The 20,442-nt window shown below is 42.3% G+C and overlaps 1 protein-coding gene across 2 annotated transcripts in view; it reads left to right on the top strand.

The window, feature by feature from the left end:
* Positions 1-220: 220 nt before the first annotated feature.
* LOC127356371 (ubiquitin carboxyl-terminal hydrolase 43-like) overlaps positions 221-20,442 on the top strand; it is a 61,599-nt gene continuing 41,377 nt past the window's right edge. The window contains exons 1-2 of one of the 2 annotated variants that reach the window (XM_051388055.1): positions 221-1,197; positions 6,816-6,968. In XM_051388055.1, the coding sequence (XP_051244015.1) occupies positions 571-1,197; positions 6,816-6,968 (780 nt within the window). In that variant the 5' untranslated portion in view covers positions 221-570. Of the gene's footprint in view, positions 1,198-3,474; positions 3,785-6,815; positions 6,969-20,442 lie in introns of those variants that run through there. The other variant, XM_051388056.1, reaches the window with a different exon arrangement.

The following is a 20,442-nucleotide window of genomic DNA, read 5'->3' as shown; positions in this document are numbered from 1 at the left end:
CTAATAATAATTATTTAATCCAGCACTTATAGTATTTTACACTATGGTATTGGTACTTTTACTCAAGTAACGGATTTTCTTTCCACCAATGATGCAAAGTAAATAAAAACATTTCTGTGTCAGAGTGGTTTTGAACGCTGACCACATGAATGCAGGCCGTACACTGCTCTGTTATCTCCTCCATGTGTTGGAAAGTGGGAGGGCGCAGTCACACAATCACAAGCCTTTTCCAGGCGAAGTTGGGAGCGATGGGAGGGGAGCGCTCAGTGCTGCAGCTGGACGGCGGAGCGGCTCGGGTTGTGCTGCTGAGCATGACGAGATGCTGCTTGTGACAGCGGTGTCTGACTAATAATGAACGCCTTCAGTAAGTGCTGGGATGGATGAGGAAGGTTTACCGGGTGGAATAACAGTGTGCTGTTGTGCCTCCTGGCTCCGAGATGGTGTCACCTCTGTGCGCTTTTCCCTCTGCTATCCGGACAGGGGACACTGGCAAGGAAGTGACACACCGGCGTCGGAATTTACACAATTATCAGTCTCAGAATAGACGGTGGAGGGAGTAGAGGCGCTGCCATGGAGAAACAGAGCAGAGTCAAGGAGGAAATGCCGACATCGAAGGAAGAGAAGCGCAAAGAGAGGAAGCCGAAACCTGGGAAGCTTTTCCGAAAGAAATCCTTGAAGTCTGTGGGGAGTTTTATGAACAGAATCATCAAAACTTTGGGCACTTTCACTCACTTTGGAGACGCTGACGCGCATGACGCGGAGGACGACGATGGGGGGTTTCGCAATGGCGCACCTTGCACCCTCAGCGCCGGCTCGGGGATCATCAAGGAGGATGTGCAGGTGGCTTGGGAACGCGTGGTGAAAAACACTTCGAGCACGTCTTCTTCTCTGTGTACCGGGCGAGAAAAACTCCTGTACCAATACGGAGACAAAATCCCAGGTGTCCTGGGGCTGAAAAACCACGGGAACACCTGTTTCATGAACGCCGTGGTCCAGTGTTTGAGCAACACGGACCTGCTCGCAGAGTACCTGGGGTTGGAGCGATACAAGCCGGACCTGAGTCAAAGCAGAATAAACGGGGTGGTGAGAAGTGACGAGACGCGGCTTGCCAAGGGAGAAGTGACGGAGCAGTTGGCATCACTTGTCAGGGCTCTGTGGACTCTGGAGTACACCCCACAGCTGTCTGTGGACTTCAAGGTACCCAAAGTACAACACCTCAGCTGAGAAAACACAGTCTGCAGGTGGATGGGAGCTCATTAATGAATGAACTTAACAGCACAGAGTAGGTTCAGGGATGAAAAGTATTGGTAACATTAAACAGGTACAGTTTCAGTGGTCATGAACTAAAACACACAGTCCGACACTATTAGTGCCTGCAGAGTAAGCTTACTGTTAGTAACATAATCACATGTTCTGCACACAGTCTGCCATAGTCTGCCATAAACACCACAGTGAAGTGCACCTGAATGTAATGGTCAGATAAAAGGGGGGTGTCACAAGTGTTACATCATTTGCTGTAGTTGCCAGCAGTATAGACACCATTCTCTTCCCACACACACTAACAATCCTACAGTGCTTTGCCCTTCTGTGACTTCAGTGTTTTGCTGCCAGGTGATAATGAGGCTGCTGTGTGTGTGTCACTGCAGTCTGAGGTCAGCAGGTGCCCAAAGTGCAGGGCTTCACCAGAAGACCCTATATAACAACACTAAAAAAACCTTATTGTTCACACGGGTGTTATTTTATGAACACACCCAGTTGGTGTGAGTTAATCATCACTTCTTAGCTGCAGCACTAACTACAATGTGTTTTGTTTCCTCTGATAACATGGTGACTGAAGTACAAGTGATTGCTCAAGGGTACATCACAGTGTTTATTTATATGTGCTGCTGTACCTTGCTATAGGACGCAGATTATTTACTGTAACTCTTTCCACTTAAGAATTTTGCTTCCCTGAGGATCAGGGGCTGTGGCAGAGCCCTATCAGGCGACCCTCAGGCTTTCCTGCTCTGCCCACGCTGAAGATGGGGGTGGGGGTGCAACCATACTTTATCTTCTTGCAGCTCTTTGCTCTGGATTTCTCTGAGCCATAGTTCAAGACAAGAAGCAGATAATATAGAGCAGCGAACAAAGAAACTCCACAATAGATCTATTCTTGGAAATGCTAATTACTGTGTAAGAAAAAGGGAATAAGTGGAATATCTTGACCCCCACTGTATGGGCACTTTTCCTCACACTTGAATATACTGTATTGGAAGCCAAAGGTTTACCTGAAAGCGAGAAGTGTTGTCAGTCTTCTGCTGCATGTATGAAATGCAGCGCTGACAGAATCAATTTTAACATTGATTCTGACCTTTCTCTTTTGCTCTCGCATCTGTGCTCTCTAAAAACCTACACTCTCCCAGTCAACCAGAATCCTTACTGCCAGTAACTCACTAGTCCCACACTTTCACTGCCCTCATATGTCACGGGACTCAGATATCAATTTTTTTCAGGACAACAATTGGAGAGAAAAGCATGGAAACATCTTTGCCAAGATTAAAAGATAGATTAAACGAGAAACACTAAACACTCCCTCTTGTGTGTGATTAGATACTTCCTGTGTCAAAGCACACACACACACACACACACACACACACACACACACACACACACACACACACACACACACACACACAAACACACACACTGCTGTGCCTGTTGGCTGTGGTTTGTGACCGTAGGAGGTCCAGAGTTCATGCAGTTTAGGTCTTCTGAAATTGCCTGGTGAGTAATACCACAGCTGCCTGGAGGGAGGTATTATAAAATGATCAGATAGCTCCAAGGCTTGTGTCTGAGAGGCAAAATTAACTCCCATTGCGGGAACCCCAGACAGCACAAACCACTTACAAACAATCCTCCAAAAAGTGCTGGTCTTTATTTAAATGCTCAATCTATTGTTGAATATCAGTTTGTTGTGGGCCTCTGAAAGTCAAGTGTCAGCAGGGCAGTGGCAAGGTTCAGCTAAAGCAGCCAGATTATAATGACTTAAAAGGACTCCCTATAGTACCCATCTTCACATCACAGGAAATTTGATGAAAAATAATAAAAAGTTGAAAGAGATCTCTTGTTTTGACCATTACCCTTTTAACAGCATGTACACTGTGGTTCATTTTTTATTTCAAATGAATAATGCTGTTCATGTACATCTCCTCTATAAATGTAGAATCATCCTCCTTTGTTCAAAAAGTTCTTGAAAGTTAATGAATCAGCAGTGGCCTCCTCACAGGTCAGTTGGCTGCAGAGTCCCAGTCAGGAGAAAAAACAAAACAACAAAGTCCTGCCGAATACCTGGCGCCCTGCCACATTCCAGTACCACCTGGCTTGTAGGACAAGAGAGGTGGAAGAAGAGAGGCAGCTTTTATAAAAGTTCCAAGCGCTATGATATAAGAGCTTCCAGTTCTACAGATGTGTCTCTGACGTTGCAGTTGAATGGGTTGAGTTTCTTCAACCTGGGAGCAGATGTGTGCTTTTGATCTGGACAGTTCTGGTGCGTTTTCTGCATCCCCCCTGGCTAGATGTTGTGTTTGCACAGAGGGGCCTGGACAGGGATGAAGCCTGAAACTCAAACAGTTACTCAACAGCCAATTTATCGGTTTCCATAACATGAGAGGCCTGAGAAAGAAGGGGTTTAGGGTGAGCAGGCTGGATGACTGAACAGGGATATCATCCTCCATACAGTGTATATTGATTGTTTGCCTGTTTTGGAAGCTAAATGTGTGGTGACGACAGTCGGTCTTGCTCACAGGTATGTGTCAATATTTGCCGCCTCTATGTTGATCTTCAATCATTATCTATGTTGTTGGTTGCAGTGTGTCAGACAGCTCACAGAAGATGTACAGAGGAGCAGTGATTCCTAACCAGTGCTACATGTATGAATGGGGGCCAACTTTGTGTTTCTACTACTACTTTCAGCGGGCATTTACCCCGAAAGTGTGTAAAAACAAGTTAGCAAGTGAGCAGAGAAGATTAAACAGTTAAACTAGTTAAAAGTAGTGCTGTCAAACGATTGTTATATATTAAAAATATTTAATCGCAATTAATCGCATTAATGTCATAGTTAACTCATTTTTATCTATTCTAAATGTCCCTTGATTTCTTTTTGTCCCATTATTTTTTCTCATTTTAATGCTCTTATCAACATGGAAAAGTGGGTCGTCTTGCTTTGTGCAAATGTTGTTTTTTATTATCAAAACGTAACGTCTACTACTCTTAAACAAGTGTGTGCAACGTGCCTGTTGTTTTGTTTCCGGTCTAGCTAGATCCGGTGTGGTGTTGTAGTTTTTCTAACGTTACTAGTTGTTGCAACAGCATGTGAAAAACTACAAAGTGTGCTAGGCCAAAAAGAACGTTAATCTTGCGATAAAAAAATTTACGGCGTTAATAATGCGTTTAACTGACAGCACAAGTTAAAAGTAACAAACAAATGGTAAATACAATAGATAACATTAATGGATAAACAGTTCAAATGGTTAGCTAAAAGTAATGTTAAATGAATGAAATATTTAACATTGGCTAAATGATGTAGAGAATAAATGGAAGTGTTTTCCTACTTTGTCTTTATCTTTCTGTTCGATGATTACACACATTACTAACTGGCCAGTGGCAATTATGTCACAGAGAGCAATAAAAGAACACTGCATTCTCCACAACCTCAATTATATTACTGAGACAATTGCCACCTTCAAAAGGCTGATGGTAATTACTGTTATTACTTTGCTGCACAACAGCTTTAGGCTAGTACGTGTCCATGGTTTTCATGGTTATGTCTGCAAAGCAACCCTGAATGTTTCAAGAGCATTTTAAAAAAGATCTGCTGTACTACACTGAATCTTCTCCAATCAGTCTGATTTTGATACATTGGTTGTAATGTCAAGTCTGACAGTTCAGCCATATTACATCGGCACTACAGATACTGTATATGTGTGTGAGAATACATCCACAACATGTTATATCTTATTCTGAAATTCACAGCAGAGCAAAAAGAAAGGTGAAAATATTATCATATTATTTTTGTAACATATTCTGGCTGTTCACAGGCTCTTGATATAATAAAAACATGGCTAAGCAATTGGCTTAAAGAATGGCTCTATATTTGTTAACCTTTCATATTTTATGACCAACTGATCTTGAAAGTATTGTAAGGATCCAGTGTTGGATGACAACGCTCATCACTTTTTGACTTTGAGGTCTATGAGGCAAAGGAAGATTCACTTTCAAGACAAGATCAGAAGAGAAGATTAGACAGCCTTTTTGCTCTGCCAAGATTCCACCAGCTTTTTTTTTTCTCTGTTTATGAATTTTTATGTTATGCACTTTTTGCTCTTGCACAGTAACCACTTCTCAGTAGATACTTTGAAGATGTAATTGTGGTTCTACTTCCAATGAGTTAATGCTCTAGTCAAACTGAACAGCTCTCTGTTTTGGATGTTGAGTATATGTTTTTCTGATCTGGTCTGTTTCTATTGTGTGGCACTGAGCTGCTGCGCTGGACAAGTGTTCAGCTACATGCTCCAGGACACTTAAATGCTGGCTGTTAAAGGAGCAAAGACTGTTTTAATTCTGTATCTCTGGCCATATTTTGAGAATTGAACCAGCAGCTCTTCAGTGACAGGCCTCTAACTTTGTCATTAGAGATCCCACATCACGTTATTATGGTGTAATAGCTATAAGAGGCATATCACATATTAGTGGATTATGAAGCAATGATTACAGTCTGCTGTTCCCTCTGCTATAATCTCTCATCACTGCCTTTGCTTCTCCAGGCTGCCAGCTGCGGTTCATGTAGCTAATTCCCGCCTAATTGAGTTTTGTGCCATTCACATCAGAAGTCACATTTATACTGTGTGTGAGCTTAAGTAGTCTTCAACCTACTTTTAAGAAGAATGTTACTCACACTTCTTTTTAGACATCAAAAATGTAGTTTCTTGAGAAGAAAAGGGGGCAAGACTATATGTTTAGACGGTGAAACTGTCTTAGGCAATGGCATATTTTGCAAATCCAAAAGCTGAAATGACTCTGTTTCTGTCAAAGCGTGGGCCAGGTGGAGAGGAGGGAAGCGTCAAGAGCGTTTGTGCAAATTTGCAAATTTAGGGTTCCTCTGATCAGCGTTCTGTGGAGAAGGCAGGGGTAGAGCTGCCCAACGAACACACCCGGGCTGTCAAAACCACTAAACACACAGTGCTTGAGATTCACATTTTCTTTGTGAGAGAATTCTTTGGAAAGGACATCTTAGCAAGGCAATTTGATTTGGCTTCTCCAGGTAGCCACTACGACTTTAATTCCAACAAGCTGTCAGATTATAAAAGCCAATTAAACCACCACTGTTTGTGTTTTCAGTGAAGTCACATTTATCTGCAGGGGCGGCTCTAGAGGGGTGGCATGGGGTGGCAATTGACTTATTGATTTATAAGGCCACCTTTACTTAAATACTTCTATACAATGCTTTACTGTGTGCCACAATCATGTTTTTGAATTTTAGTATCTTAATTTCCCCCAAATGAAGATATTAGAATTAAAAAACAAACACATATTACCACCCTTTTGCCACCCCATGAATATTTCTCTTGGTCCACGCCTGAATATCTGGATAGGATAGATATATTCATGGTTTTCAGAATGTTTCTCTGTGAAGTGGCTGCGTCATCAATACTTAACATGAGCACTGTTACAGCACTGAACCAGTTTGCTTATGAAATACATCTAATTAACCAAACTGTAATAATTATGCAGCTGTAGCAAAATGACACTTTCATCACATGTGCTTTTCCCCCTTCCAGACTATAGTGTCCAAGTTTGGATCACAGTTTCGTGGTAATTCCCAACATGACGCCCTGGAGTTCCTCCTGTGGCTGCTGGACCGCGTCCATGAAGACGTCAATCTGGCCTCCCATAATAACAACAACACCAACAAGACCAAAACTCCTGGAAAGGTAAGAGTCAGACGGGCTGTCGGCTCATGGTGCAGCAGAAAGAAAGGTCCCAGTGTCACTGTTCAGGAAACATCTCCCCCTTATACTGACATTTGTTATAAAGGTTCAAACTGCTTGCTTGATTAAATACATTAATGCATTATATATATATATATATTGATATATAGTGAAACCATTATTAGTTCATGTGATTGCATGGCATCTAATCGATCAGAATCTCAGACCAGTGCATTTCATATATATATGTATAGATGTTATTCTTCCAGTGCTTCATATTACTACTGTCCATGTTTGTGCTGTTTATTATCAAGCTAGAAAGTACAACTTCACTGATAAGTGTCATCATAGTTAACTCTCCAGAGGTTACCTCTAGGTCTTAAAATGGGTTCTGCAGTGCAGTTTTCATGCTTCTGAATCCAGTGTGGCAATCTAAGCTGTGCACCCTTGCTTTGTGTCTAATACATTGCCTGTGGACAAGGAGAGTACAAGTGTGGCGATTTAGTGTTTGATTTTCTCTCAGCACGTCGTCTCCTCAAGGTAGGCCTGGAGGCTCGATGCATCCTGATACTCGTTGAATGGAACTTTGAACTGCTCTGCTGTGATCCATTAAGGCAGAGTTTTCATGTATTATTAAATACATGTTTTAACTTTTGAAATAGACATCCCTCTTTTTTGTAGCTTTATCGGGGTGATAACCGGTGGCATAATTTATGAGAAGTACTACACTTACTGTTGGTGAGTCATTGCAAATAAATCCACTCAAACTCAGTGCCCTTTGTTTCCCGAGGTGCTAACTGCAGTAATTTATTCTGTTGTTTAATCATTGTGGGATCGGAAGATATCAAGATCAGGAAGTCTTACATTCCCAAGGCTATATATCAGATCATTTAAGACATAGCATCCCCTTTTCTATGAAATTGGTAGGACCGACATGCAACCTCGCATTGAATATTTGTATCAGTCAAAAGGAACAGAAGTGCATATAAATCATCTCCAGCCAAGGTCATATTGAAAGTTTTGGCTAGTCAGTGGACGTTTGCTCCTCTTTTCAACTGCCATTGATACTTGATCCATTAGCATGTGACTGATTAAATGAGGCAGTGAGACAAATTAAGAGATAGTGATAGAAATCTGTGTGTGTGTGTAGACCACAGTTCACCTTCATCCTCTGTGGGTGTCCAGCTCCCTATATTAATGTAAAATCTTACTTGACACCTCCCCCAAGTTTCTTTTGTTTCTATCTTTCACACTGAATACTCAAATGCACTAAGCTTCCATCTCCTTGCGAGCTGAGTTGCCCTTTAATTCAGGATGAGCGTGAACAATGGGATGAGGTTTGGGAGTCGGTGGGAGTCTGGACTCTGTCTTTGAGTGCACATGGCTCTGCCGAGGACATGACAGGAGGTTAGGACTGGAGAACTGCTGATAAGGTCTGTCATGATGAGTCTGCAGCACCCTGGGGTAAATGTCGCCGCACCTTGTTAACACCCAAGGAGCCTGTGAGGTGTGGAGGACATAAACCTTTAAAAAAAAATGTTGACTTAATCCAGGATGCTGCAATATGATGGTTTCAGCATCATGATTCAGTTGATTTGAAGGAGTATGTGGTCTCCTGTCTCTCAACATTTATCCGTCTTACCAATAGGATGACGATGCCCAGTAGTTTATTGTGAACTAAACAGGGACTGTGATTCCTATGTCCAAGACTACCTGATTGTCTACTATGCAAGCACTAGTGTCTTGGTGGCGAAATTCTTTGCTTAGTCCAAATGCCACTTGGTCCACCACCTACAGTTGGCAATTCATGTCCAAAATCAGCACTGGAACTGGAATGGTATCAGTGTATTTTACAATGTATTGATGCAGTTAGAGCTAAAACAATTGTAGATTAATCAATTAGTTGTCAACTATTAAATTAATCTGCAACTATTTTCTTTCTTTACTCCTTTATGACAATAATCGTTGGGTTATGGATGTTTCACCATTTTCTGATATTTTATAGAGCAATAAACTAATTGATTATCGAGAAAAAAAGAAACGAGAAATTAATCGATAATGAAAATAATAGTTAGCCTAGTTTGTCAGTGTCAGATGCAATGATGGCATTGATGCAACATGTTGTAGCTTTTGTAATCAGTTAACAGATGCATTGCAGTAACCTGTAGGTCGTAAGCTGCTGTAGGTACAGCTTTATAGGAAAAATTGCAGTATTAGCCTTCTTGTACAGACTATGATTAGTCAATTCCCTTGTTAATCATTGTGCCATTTCATGGGACCGTGACAACCCCTGACATGTTTAATTAGGGATCATTTCAAAAGAATACAGTGCTGTAATAGAATATTCTGCATATGAATAAATATCCCTTGGAGTGAGAGAGAGAGTGAAGAGGAGAGCAGCATTATGGCCTCTGTCCAGAGCAGATAATCTCTTGTGACAGTTGTCTCTTATGTTTGTCCAGGCCATCAGCCAGTGTGGGCTCTTTGCAAACACTAAGGTTGTTATGGATTTCAGTTTTATCAGCGAGGAAACATGCAGTCAGATATCTCACTATCAGGAACAGGAGGGAAATAATTCCGGTAATTCTTTCTCCCCATGAATCATAGTCCACTCCTTGCCTTCTTCTCTGCTGTATCTCTGTAAGAATGTACAGTGAAGCTGTGGTATGTAGTCTGCTATCACTGCTCCACCTACAATGGAGCTTTGTGAGGGGCATAGAGGGCCTCACCGAGGGCAGGAGAAGGGCAGATGTAAGAAAAGTATCTTTAAAGACCCCTACGGGATCATTTTTGGTCTGTGATGGCTGTTTCTTTCTCCTCTGCGTTAATCTCCCCTGCTGCCACCCTTCCAGAGCTGTGGTGGTGCTGGCTGGCTGGCAGAGTCATCCAGGGTCACAGCCAGGCTGATGGGAGACGTCAGCCCCGTTTACCACTCCACGCACATTCCCACTCACAGTTAAGGAGTCGGCAAGCTCCATCCTCTTCTGCTGCTAATTCAGGGGCCTGTAGGCCTATGCTAATTGTTTTTAAGCATGTGTTGTTAGTTACCACTTAGCACAGGAGAGCCAGAGCCACAACAAAAAGTTAGAAAGAGGGAACCCACCCCACGCTTCAGGCCCCCTCTCCATTCACAGCTATGGCTATGGCTATGTAGTCGCAGTCGAGTGTCAGAGTAGTTGGAGCCCCAGTGTTTTGTATTTGTAATGGAGGGTGACAGTTCACAATCCTGCACACACACAAGCAGACATACATTACACACATTCTAACATTTACCATTGACTCCCCATGGCTTTTACTCATGTAGCGTACATTCTCTGTTGCTTTGTTGACCATTTATCACTTAGGAAACAGTGCAAGTGTGAAGCTTACTCTCTCGCTCTGTCTCTCGGCTCTATGAATGTGGCTCTTTGTAAGTTGCAGGAAGAAAGAGACACTTGTGCAGCCCCAGTACAGAGACGGAGAGGTGAGACTGAGTTCTCTGCAAAAGTGTGGCAATGGATAGGGGAGCAGTAAGCAGTAGTGACAGCCAGAGAGATGGGCAAACAGAGAGAGAAATTACTTTCTACAAGACAAAAATTGCGGTTGAAATGGTAGATTGTGGATGTTTCACATTTACAAATGTGTCTAGTCAAGCACAGGCATTGTTTTTGTAACAAGGCCAGGTTCTCCTTGGACAGGATGTTTTGCCAAAACACTGAATTGCACATTTTATCATCATAAGAACAGAAGAAATAATGCATGTGAAAGTTTTTGCCTGTGCTTTCCATGTGACTGGATATACTTTAAGAAGTCTCACCTGCAGTGCAGACAGTAAAAGAAAGATACTATATAAGAAACCCTCATGGATTGGTAGATATGTAATTGAACTGGATTTACTGCCAAAGAAGGTTGCTCAGAAAATATATGACTTTTTTATAGATAGGTTGCCTCAGGTTGTAATGGAACGTGGGTAAGGACTAAGTCTACATGGGATGCACACTCTATTAGGGGCCTGTCCTCACGAATATGTTTTCCACGATTCCGGATAAATGCTTTATCGTAAAGGCCTCGCGTCCAGACTGATACGGCGTTTTCGGGGTGTGAAACGGGTACCAGAGTGGGAAAATCCGAAAACGCCGGATTGCCCGGAGTCATCAGGACAGCGAAACAGATTTTTTCTGAAACGATGACGTATTAGCCCCGCCTCTCTAGCCTTTAACCTCAGCAGCCGCCGCTAGACGCGTCATAACAACAAAAACAATGGCGGACTACTGCTACTTCTTTGTAAACAGCGCATGCTCCATGGCTTCTCTTCCTGTTTTAGTGTATCGGTGTGGTGGCGTCACAGCGCCACATACAGGCCTGGCATATGTACTACAGCGTTTTGGGTCGTTGTCAGTGAATCCGTGTGGACGCAGATATTTCTGGAGACGACGCCGTGTTTATGGAGATTTTTTTCGAAACGACATGGTATTGGGTGAGGCCGCGTATTCGTGAGGACAGGCCCTAGGTGAGCTACCGTGTACTCCAAGTTTATGACTTGTTTGCATTAGCATGGCGTGCAGTGATTTAGCTTGTTCTGTTGAAGTAGTAGTTTGGCATTAGCATGAGCCTCTGGATCGCTAATTAGCCCGGACAGCTGCTAGATAACAACTTGGTGGGATTTTCAGAAGAAGAATACACACCTGTAACACCATGTTGTTAAACAGAGAGAGGCATCGGCTAGTGACACAGTCCCGTACTACACCTTAAGTACGTTTTCTGTTTACATCACATGTCCCTCATTATCGATGTTATCAGTTCATCTACTTTTCATTGATTTAAGGACCAGTGTGAAGGTTTTAGTGGCATCTAACGGTGAAGTTGCAGAATGCCGCCCGTTACAAGCTTGTAGGAGAAATTTCAGCGGCTATGAAACTCGCAGAGACCATGAAAGCCCCTATCCAGAGCTAGTGTTTGTCTGTTCTGGGCTACTGTAGAAACATTGTGGTTCAACATGGCAGCCTCCATGGAAGGCTACTTATAGATGAAAAAGGCCCGTTTTAAGGTAACACAAAATTACCTTTGAATATTATATTCCCTTTCTGCCTATAGATCCTCTGAAATGTTACATACTGAGCCTTTAAATTATTCATGGCGATTAACTGATGAGTTAATGACTGACATCCCTAGGTGAGAATTAAGCTCAAACGATATAAGAAAGATTATCTATCCTAATGCAACTGTACAGTAGCTCTCAGAGTCAGAAGGTCTGTACTGTATGTTCTCTTTACTTCTTTATAGGGTTGATATGGCTGGTCCTTCTCCTCCTACACATGAACAGCACAACAATCACAGTGTGGCCCTTTTTTGTTTATTACTTGCACTCTTCTTCCCTTTCTCTGCCTGTAGATTTGATTTGCACTATGTGGGTGGTTATACCTTTGTACCAAGGTTTCAAACTTCTTTTCACTTATTCTAGCAGTACATGGCCCCAAATGCACCTCTAAACCCACAGCCGAGCAGTGCAGTTGCCTGTGTGTGGTCAGTGCTGCTTCGCTCTCTTGTCAGGGCTGGATGCGAATGGTTCTGTTGCCATTCTTGTGTGTTTTCTGTTGTGTGTGTGTTTCCTCTCTGCTCTGCCTTTGATTCTGCCTGCCTTGCCAAGCTGAAACGGCTTCCTGTGGCTCAGAGCCACCCAGCTGGAAAAGCAGCTTGGTGGGAAGGGTCCTAATATGACCATTCTGTGTTTGAGGTCCTCTCTCACCCCTCGACCCAGATCGATGTGGATCGGCTAAGAGCCTTAAACCCCCAACAGATGCTGAGATGAGAGTTGTCTGTGTGAAGAAATGAGTCTAAAATGAACGTATTGTGTTAATCTAAATATAGTCTGTATCTCTCTGTCAGTCATGAAGGTTGGATTTGAGGCCATGCTCGCGTTCTAAAAAAAGGAGCTGGTTTTGTTGGCAGGGGTTGGTCAATGTGGCACAGACACAATTAAGCTGCTACTGTCTGACTGCTCCAGACAACACAATGCATCACCACTGGTTTAGAGAACAGTTAAAGGACATTTCTATAAAATGCACTCATGCGCTACAGGGAGTCCAACCCGGAAAACATTTTCTCATTAAGTTGTGGAGTGCCTTAAAAGAAAAGGACACAAAATTACCATTTGCTTTTGTGGGATTTTGACTTATCGGAGAGGCTACATGGCTCTAGTTACCTAGAAAATGAAATATTTGCCAGTTAAACATATAAATCAGCAGCACACAAATCTTTAAGGGTCATTGTTTGAACTTGTCTTCAAATGTGCTTTGCCTGAGGAGAATGAAGCTCTTCTTGTTTCTTGTTTTGTAGAGAAATATAGTTAAATCAACAGACACACAAATTATTCCAACCTGGCTGGGTCTGATTGGCAGACAGCAACGACCCCAACAATTTAAGTGATTCAGATTTGCTGAGTGGAGGCTTTCCAGAGAGTGTGTCAATTCAATTGCCTGAAACCAGGCTGTCTGGAATGATTTAAACAGTTGTTGATAGAAATAATTTAAGCAGAGAGGCGTGCCTGTCACACCAAGTCCAGTTTTAATGTGTTATCTTGAGTTAAATTGAATCTGCCTGTGAAGATGAATGGATTTTTTAAAAAGCAATAATTATCAATCCGACCTCACCAAGAGAGCTTTAATCAAATATCCATAACAAATGTTTGTATTTCTACAATATTATACCTTTAATCCTGAACTTATTTATTGCTGTTTCTGATGGCCATTAAAACTCTACCAAACTGGCAGGTACCAGAGGCTCCTGTGTGTCTCTGCTGATTGATGTGTGTAGGCATTTCATCCTCATCTATGTCACCATAGTCATCAGCGGCAGCCGCAGAAGCAGGAGGGTAATAATAAACCTCATCAGCTCAGGAGGCTGACCCGCCTTCATTTGAATTAATTTCCCACTCAGCCTCTCCTGCTGCTCTCCTTAGGGTGGGATAAATCTTCTTAAGGGACATCTCGCAAAGTCATATTCACCAGTAAAATTTCAAGTGAATTTCCTCTTTGTTCTTAGATGTGAAGGGAACGCTGTTTAAACAGTCTGTGCTTGTGTGTGTTGTGCTCTCTTCCTCTTTGAGGACTGCAGTCTGGAGGCAGATAAACTTGGCATCAGTGAGCAGTGATTGGCTCCGCTGGACCTATTGGGCTTAAATGTTTGTTATATGATATTGATATGGCACACCGTTTCTCCATTGAAACAAGAGTATAATGTTGATTGCTGCTATTATGTTGATTGCTACATACCCATTTGGGTGTCTTATTTATTATCCTATAAAGTACCCTCATCACTAGTGATGCACCAATTCAACTTTATCTTCACTGATCCCGATACTGAGTGTGTGGCAGATTACTGATCTGATACCAGTACTCTGTGTATAAATACATTTTTATTCTCTAAACTTCAGTGTGTTGCTCATTGAGAATAAAAACATAGCTTCTCCACTTTTATAGTTCCACACTTTGGGAAATAAGCTAATTTGCCTTCTTGCTGAGAGTTCGATTGATAGTACTCTAATGTCTGTACGGTAAATATGAAGCTACAACCAGCAGCCGGATAACTTAGCTTAGCAGAAAGAGAAAAGGAAACAGCTCCTTCATTTTCAGCTGGTTGACTGGCAACCTCACTGTGACACAAGACCCCAGGAAGTTACTATGTCTGAATAAAAACATTCAAGGGCATAAACCCCTTAAAATCACAATGCGAAATTTTTACACCTCGGTGTTTGTACAAATTAAACCAACGTGATAGAACGTGTTAATTAGTGATGGTTGGATTTTGTTTGTTGTTTTCCCCTGTTTCCAGTCTTTGTGCGAAGCTAAGCTAACAACTGCTGGTGAAAGCAGCATATTTACCATACAGACATGAGAGTCGTGTTGTGTCTCTGCAAGGAAACAAATAAACATAATTCCAAATATGTGAAACTGTTTCATTAATAGGGTCTGTATTGGCCCTGATATGGTGCATCCTTATTCATCCCCGTTACTTATCTGTGACTACAGGTGGAATATCTGAAGGCAGATGGTCACTCAAATTCAAATTCATACGTGTGAGTAATTCAGAGCCTCCAGTCCATTTTTTGGATTGTGGTAAGAAACCATGGACCAGCCAGCAAGGCATGTACACTCGGACAGAGATCAGACAGTTGCAGGTAATAAAGTCTGGGTCATTCCTACTGAAGTAACTAACTGCTGAGAACAAATAGTGTTCAGAAGAATGGAAGGGAAAATGTGTACAGAAACCAGTCGCCAGAACTCATCATATTGTTGTCACATCTGAAGTTTCCACTTTTAATATGTTTACTCAAACTCTGTTTATTGCAGCCTCAGTAAGTGTCCTCTCTTTATGACTCAGTCTTAGGTCAGACCATTTGAGTGGTTAGAAAAGGGCTTTTGGTCAAGTCGATGTCATATTCAGTCATCACTGACAGCACTCGGCTCTTGGCCTACTTTTAAAATGTGACTCATTCACGCCCAAAACAAATATATCCAACTTGTTGTCTTATACGTTACCTCTGTGTTATAATGCTTCACATGTCAGTCAAGTGCGTTGACAGCACATCACGACTTTTTAGGCCACAAGAATAGAGCCTCCCTCCTGACTGGCTTCTCATTGTGGCTTCCTCGTGTCTCTGTTCCTGTCACCATGCCTGTCTGATCCATCACAGTCTCTGGGTCATTTCATTTCTCTAGCTGAAAGCCCTTTCATTTCCATCTGGTGATTATGAAAGTCATTTTGAGGCCTGTGCTCTCTTGTCATTAGGTTCTTGCTCTCAGGCTAGCAGAGACAGCAGACCCACTGCCTCCGCAATGGCTTTCTCCTCGCATACCAGCATTGAACCATCAAAACCGTCACACTTGACATCGAACTTGTACATCACATGTTATTCAGACGAAATTGAACAGCTTTTTCTTTTTGAAGAAGTAGTTCTTTGTTTTTTTTATTGTTTTGTCTTTTTACTGGTTGTGGGTTCACATTTTTATGGTTGGTTCCATGAATAAGGATTGTCAAAACTGTGGCCGCACCTCAGATAGTGAACTGATTGTCCTTTGTAGTGTTGGTGGTTTGACTCCTTCTTACCACATGCCAAACTCAAGGTTTTAAAATGCTACTCCACAAACCAATAGGTGATGTCACGGTAGATTCACACTTGGTCTGAATCAGATTTCCACCCACCCGATTCATTGTCAGGGAACCATGAATGCACAAAATGTGGTGCTAATACAACAAGCAGACATTAAGATATGGATATCTGTACCAAATTATATGGCAATACGTCCCATCTCTGTCAAGACATGTCACTAAAAACAGAAATGTCAACCTCATGGTGGCGGAAAATTCAGGGGATCACTAAAGTCAGTAGGGATTGTCATCTGGGGACCATGAATTTTGGTTCAAGATTTTATGGCAGTACACCCAACAGTTGTTGAGACGTTTAAGTGTGGACCAAACTGGTGGACTGACATTTCCATCATTGCCACTCGCATGGCTAAAAACTGCTCAGTAGTTATGTAATTTGCATCAAAATTAAAGGGCCATTTCACATATTCAGAGTTTAATTTAGGCAGCTTTGGCCCCCGTGGAGAAATTTCTATGGTGATCTTAAAGCGATTCCAAAGTGGCCTCAACTGCTTGGCAACTCACCTTTGCTCTGTAAACAAACTTGACTTTGTGATACTCTCTTGATCACTTTGGGAGAACTTCATTATGTTGTTTGTACCTTGGCACAGGGATGTCAAAGCACACAACAGGATCCATGGAGCCAGTGGGGAATTTGGTAATTTGCTCAAAGGCAGTTCATCATAGCAGTTACTTGCTCACAGGGAATTACCATGGTGTTAACAGGTGGTAATGTAATGCCAAAGTAATCATTTTCCTGTGGGTTAAGGCAAATTGAAGGTCTGACAACATTACAGATGCATTACACCTATTGTATATATTCTCACAGCTGTTAGATAATAGGGATCATCCATGACCTTACTGGTAGTTGCAGTAGACAGGTGTACCGACCTGCTTCAGAGCCAGTCTGCCCTTCGTCCTGTCCTGTCAGTCAAAAACGAGAGCAGACTAACCTTAATCATTCAGTTACAACCCTGAGGTCACTGTGAGTCCATGCACCGTTGTCTGGGCACTTTGCATGTCCATACAAAAAAAAACACCCCACCCGGAGCGATCGGCCACGGGGGATAATGGGCTGAAGGGGCAGAGAGAAAAGCTTCCATCGTCAGTATCATTGGGACTATATATAGATAGGTACGCACGCGACTGGAGGCAGAGTTGAAGGAGACTGTCCATTATTTATCAACGCTCTGTATGTGGCTACTACTTTGACTTTCTGAGTCATTCAGTTACTCAATAACACTCTGTTTTCTCTCGCTCTATATCCATCTGCCTATATGTCAATACGCACATACGTATGCAGTGTCTTTACTCCTGCCCCACATCTCTGTCTCTTCCTACTTCTCTCTCTATCGGTTACGATCACCACAGAGATTTAGGTGCTGTTGTGTCTTGTTCTCAATCACTCCACTATAGTGCTTTCTCCAGCAGCAGCACATGTCCATCCACGGCTTGTTTAAATTATTCACATCAGGGCCATTACTGGGATCACTCGTCCCCCTCCTCCTTTTACGATCTCCCCCCACCATCCCTGAAAACCAGGATGAGACAGGTGGTCTGAGGATTGGGGGGAACATTTCCTGGATTTTTACCACAGTGCCCGAGTTTATTTACAGTGGATCTACTCACAGAGATGAATCACTCCCAGCAACATTTTGGGGTGAATTATTGAAAGCCTCCCTGCTGGGACAGAGTGCACTGTTAATTTGTACGATTTCAGGCTTTCATACTGAAGCACAGATGACCAAGAGTCAACAGTCTCCTCATACATTTGGTAGTGAGCTGCTCATCTGTGTTTGCATCCTCCCTGCAGAAATGGATAATAAGTAAATGCAGTTTCCAAGGCTGTCAACTGTCTTTTTCAAGACATTGATCTCACTGTGGGAAAGCAAAATAAAAAGCCTAAAGAAGTGATTTCTTAGCAGATAACAGCATTAGCATTTTCTTCTCTTATTTAGTCAATATTGTTCATATTAATTCTGGTATTATTGGGGAAAAAAGAATCCTAATGAAATATTTGTCTGTCGGTATGAATAGCTATCTAAAAACCTTGATTCCCTAGATTGTCAGTATATTTCAAACTGGCATTCCCATTAAAATACACTCATTTCAGCGGGTATTCTCTATTGTTTTAGGAAAATGGCACTTTTGAGGCAGCTGTCGGATCTTCACCAGCCAGCCGCAAAACAATGTCTCAAGTCTAGCTCTCTCCATTCTCTCTCTCTCTTCCTCCGTAAATCAGCTTAAAAATCACAGTCTATGAACTCTGGCCTCCCGCTGACAGTGCTGAGCCAGCGGCCAGGCTCCAGCCCACCACTCAGTTGTCTGCTGTATCTTTGTCATTTATCTAAATCCCAGAAATCAATTACAGCACGCTAAGGTGCCAGGGTGAGGGATTTGAGTTTTAATTTTCTCCTTGCTCCTCGGGCACTGGCACACGCCCCTCTCCTGGCATTGAGGCTTAAGGATTAAGCAGAGGTAGACAATTCTCTGGCTTTACATATCTTGGATATTAGCAGCTGCACATTTCTGTGTTTATATTTCTGCATGTTACCTTTTCAGATATGAGTTGTTTTGGTTTGACCACAAAATAGTGCAGATTCATTTAATTTTAGGAGATGTGCTCTGCTTGGCCATCAACTTCAGTCCTCAGTTACAACTTACCACTGTTCCATAAATTTAGATCTTACAGAAACCCCATTATGAATGTTTGTAAAGTCACTGATTTGTACAAACAAGTCCACTGTGAATGTCCTTCAGGAGTGACTTGAGTGTATGTGCACCATTATCCCCATATTTAAAGAATTACCCCCCCCCATACCGCCCTTTGAGGATCAGCTTTTCACTTTGCCTTCCACTGTTTGGAACAGTTATAAACACATTTGCCTTCTGACGTGGTTGGTCAACTCTACCAGGCTTAAATAAGCCAGCCCTCCCCTTAGTGTCTCCCCCTCTTCCAGGCTCCACATTTCCTGGTTTTTGGTTTGGTGTTTGATTTTGCTTGCAGTCTAGGTGGGCTAAAAGGGGACCAAATAATTCCTTCTCCAACAAACTACCAAAGGGAAGTAGCTGGCACAAACAGAAGCATCCACATTCACCTCCAAAAATGGTTGGTGAAAAGCTCCAAAATAGCTGTGCCAAAAACAACAAACCAATCTGCAGTTGCACTCCTCCAAGATAAACCAAATCAGCAGCCACTATGTCTGCCGCAGGCTAATTTACTCCTAAATCCTGAAATATTTTTTACACGGAAGAGCTCCCACAAACCAGTATGTGATAATAAAGGGGGACAAACCAAGTTAAAGTGACGAATAAAATTCTTTAAACATACTGTTAAAGAAACATTTAAACAATAATCAATCTTAGAATTGTAATTACTTGGCAGTTATTTAATAATTATTGAATAAAGTTAACACAGAACAAAAATCAGTCAGCTGCATCAGTACTGTAGGAACTGTATGGCTGTGTGACTGGACATTCACACTGGGTATTGTACAGTATGTACAGAAGAAGAATACTAGTGTGTAAATGTAAAAGAAAATTCACACCCTTTGCTTTTCCCATTCCCCTGCCCTTGTGGTAGCCGATCTACCAGCCAGACCTGACTCCAAAAATAGCTTCTCTGGTTTCTTTTCCTCTATTGCCTGCCTGTTTAGTTACATTTTTATCAGTTTGAAGTTGGCATATTTTTCTGACAACCAATTTCAAAGATAGCATCTCAATTTCAGACCGGCGAATGGCACCTCTTGAGAAGGACCCCTGTTCTGTCGGGGTCGCTTAACAACCTGTAAAACAATTTCTTAGGCTAGTAGCAGTCACAGCTTACTCCATGGGATTCGCTATCTGTCTGCGATCATTTAGATGGCTGAGACCTTATCAGAACCACATGTCAGTGGGCATGTAACCTGTCCCACTTTCTCACTGTGCTTAAATGTCCACATCTTCAATAGCTTCTGTTAACACACAGCTGACGCCTTGCAGTCTTTTGACAGGGCAGAGCTGGGCATGGATTTCTGAGAAGTGATAAGACTGACTGTGTCTGCACTCTGTGGCCTCAATGTTGCTTTGTTATCTCCACATAAAGATAGCAATGGAATCCATTACCAAGTATGTGGAGGAAAAAGGGAGTGAAATACAGGGCTTGATGTCAGTGCTTTTCATTAGGAAAGAAAAAGTCTGAAGCGTTGCACTCTTAACCTCTATCACTTAATTTCTAACACTAAAAGTTGCATGTGTAGCCACTAACAAGATGATCAGCTGGGTTAGACCTCCCCTTTTGGCAGTCCTGACGTTTTGCAGGAGAATATGACTAAGCTAAAGAAAAAAAACCCTGACATCCATGCAAAGAAGAGTG

Source organism: Dicentrarchus labrax, unplaced genomic scaffold (assembly GCF_905237075.1).
Source record: "Dicentrarchus labrax unplaced genomic scaffold, dlabrax2021, whole genome shotgun sequence".
Taxonomy (NCBI): domain Eukaryota; kingdom Metazoa; phylum Chordata; class Actinopteri; family Moronidae; genus Dicentrarchus; species Dicentrarchus labrax.
This window is presented reverse-complemented; position numbering and strand designations above follow the sequence as displayed.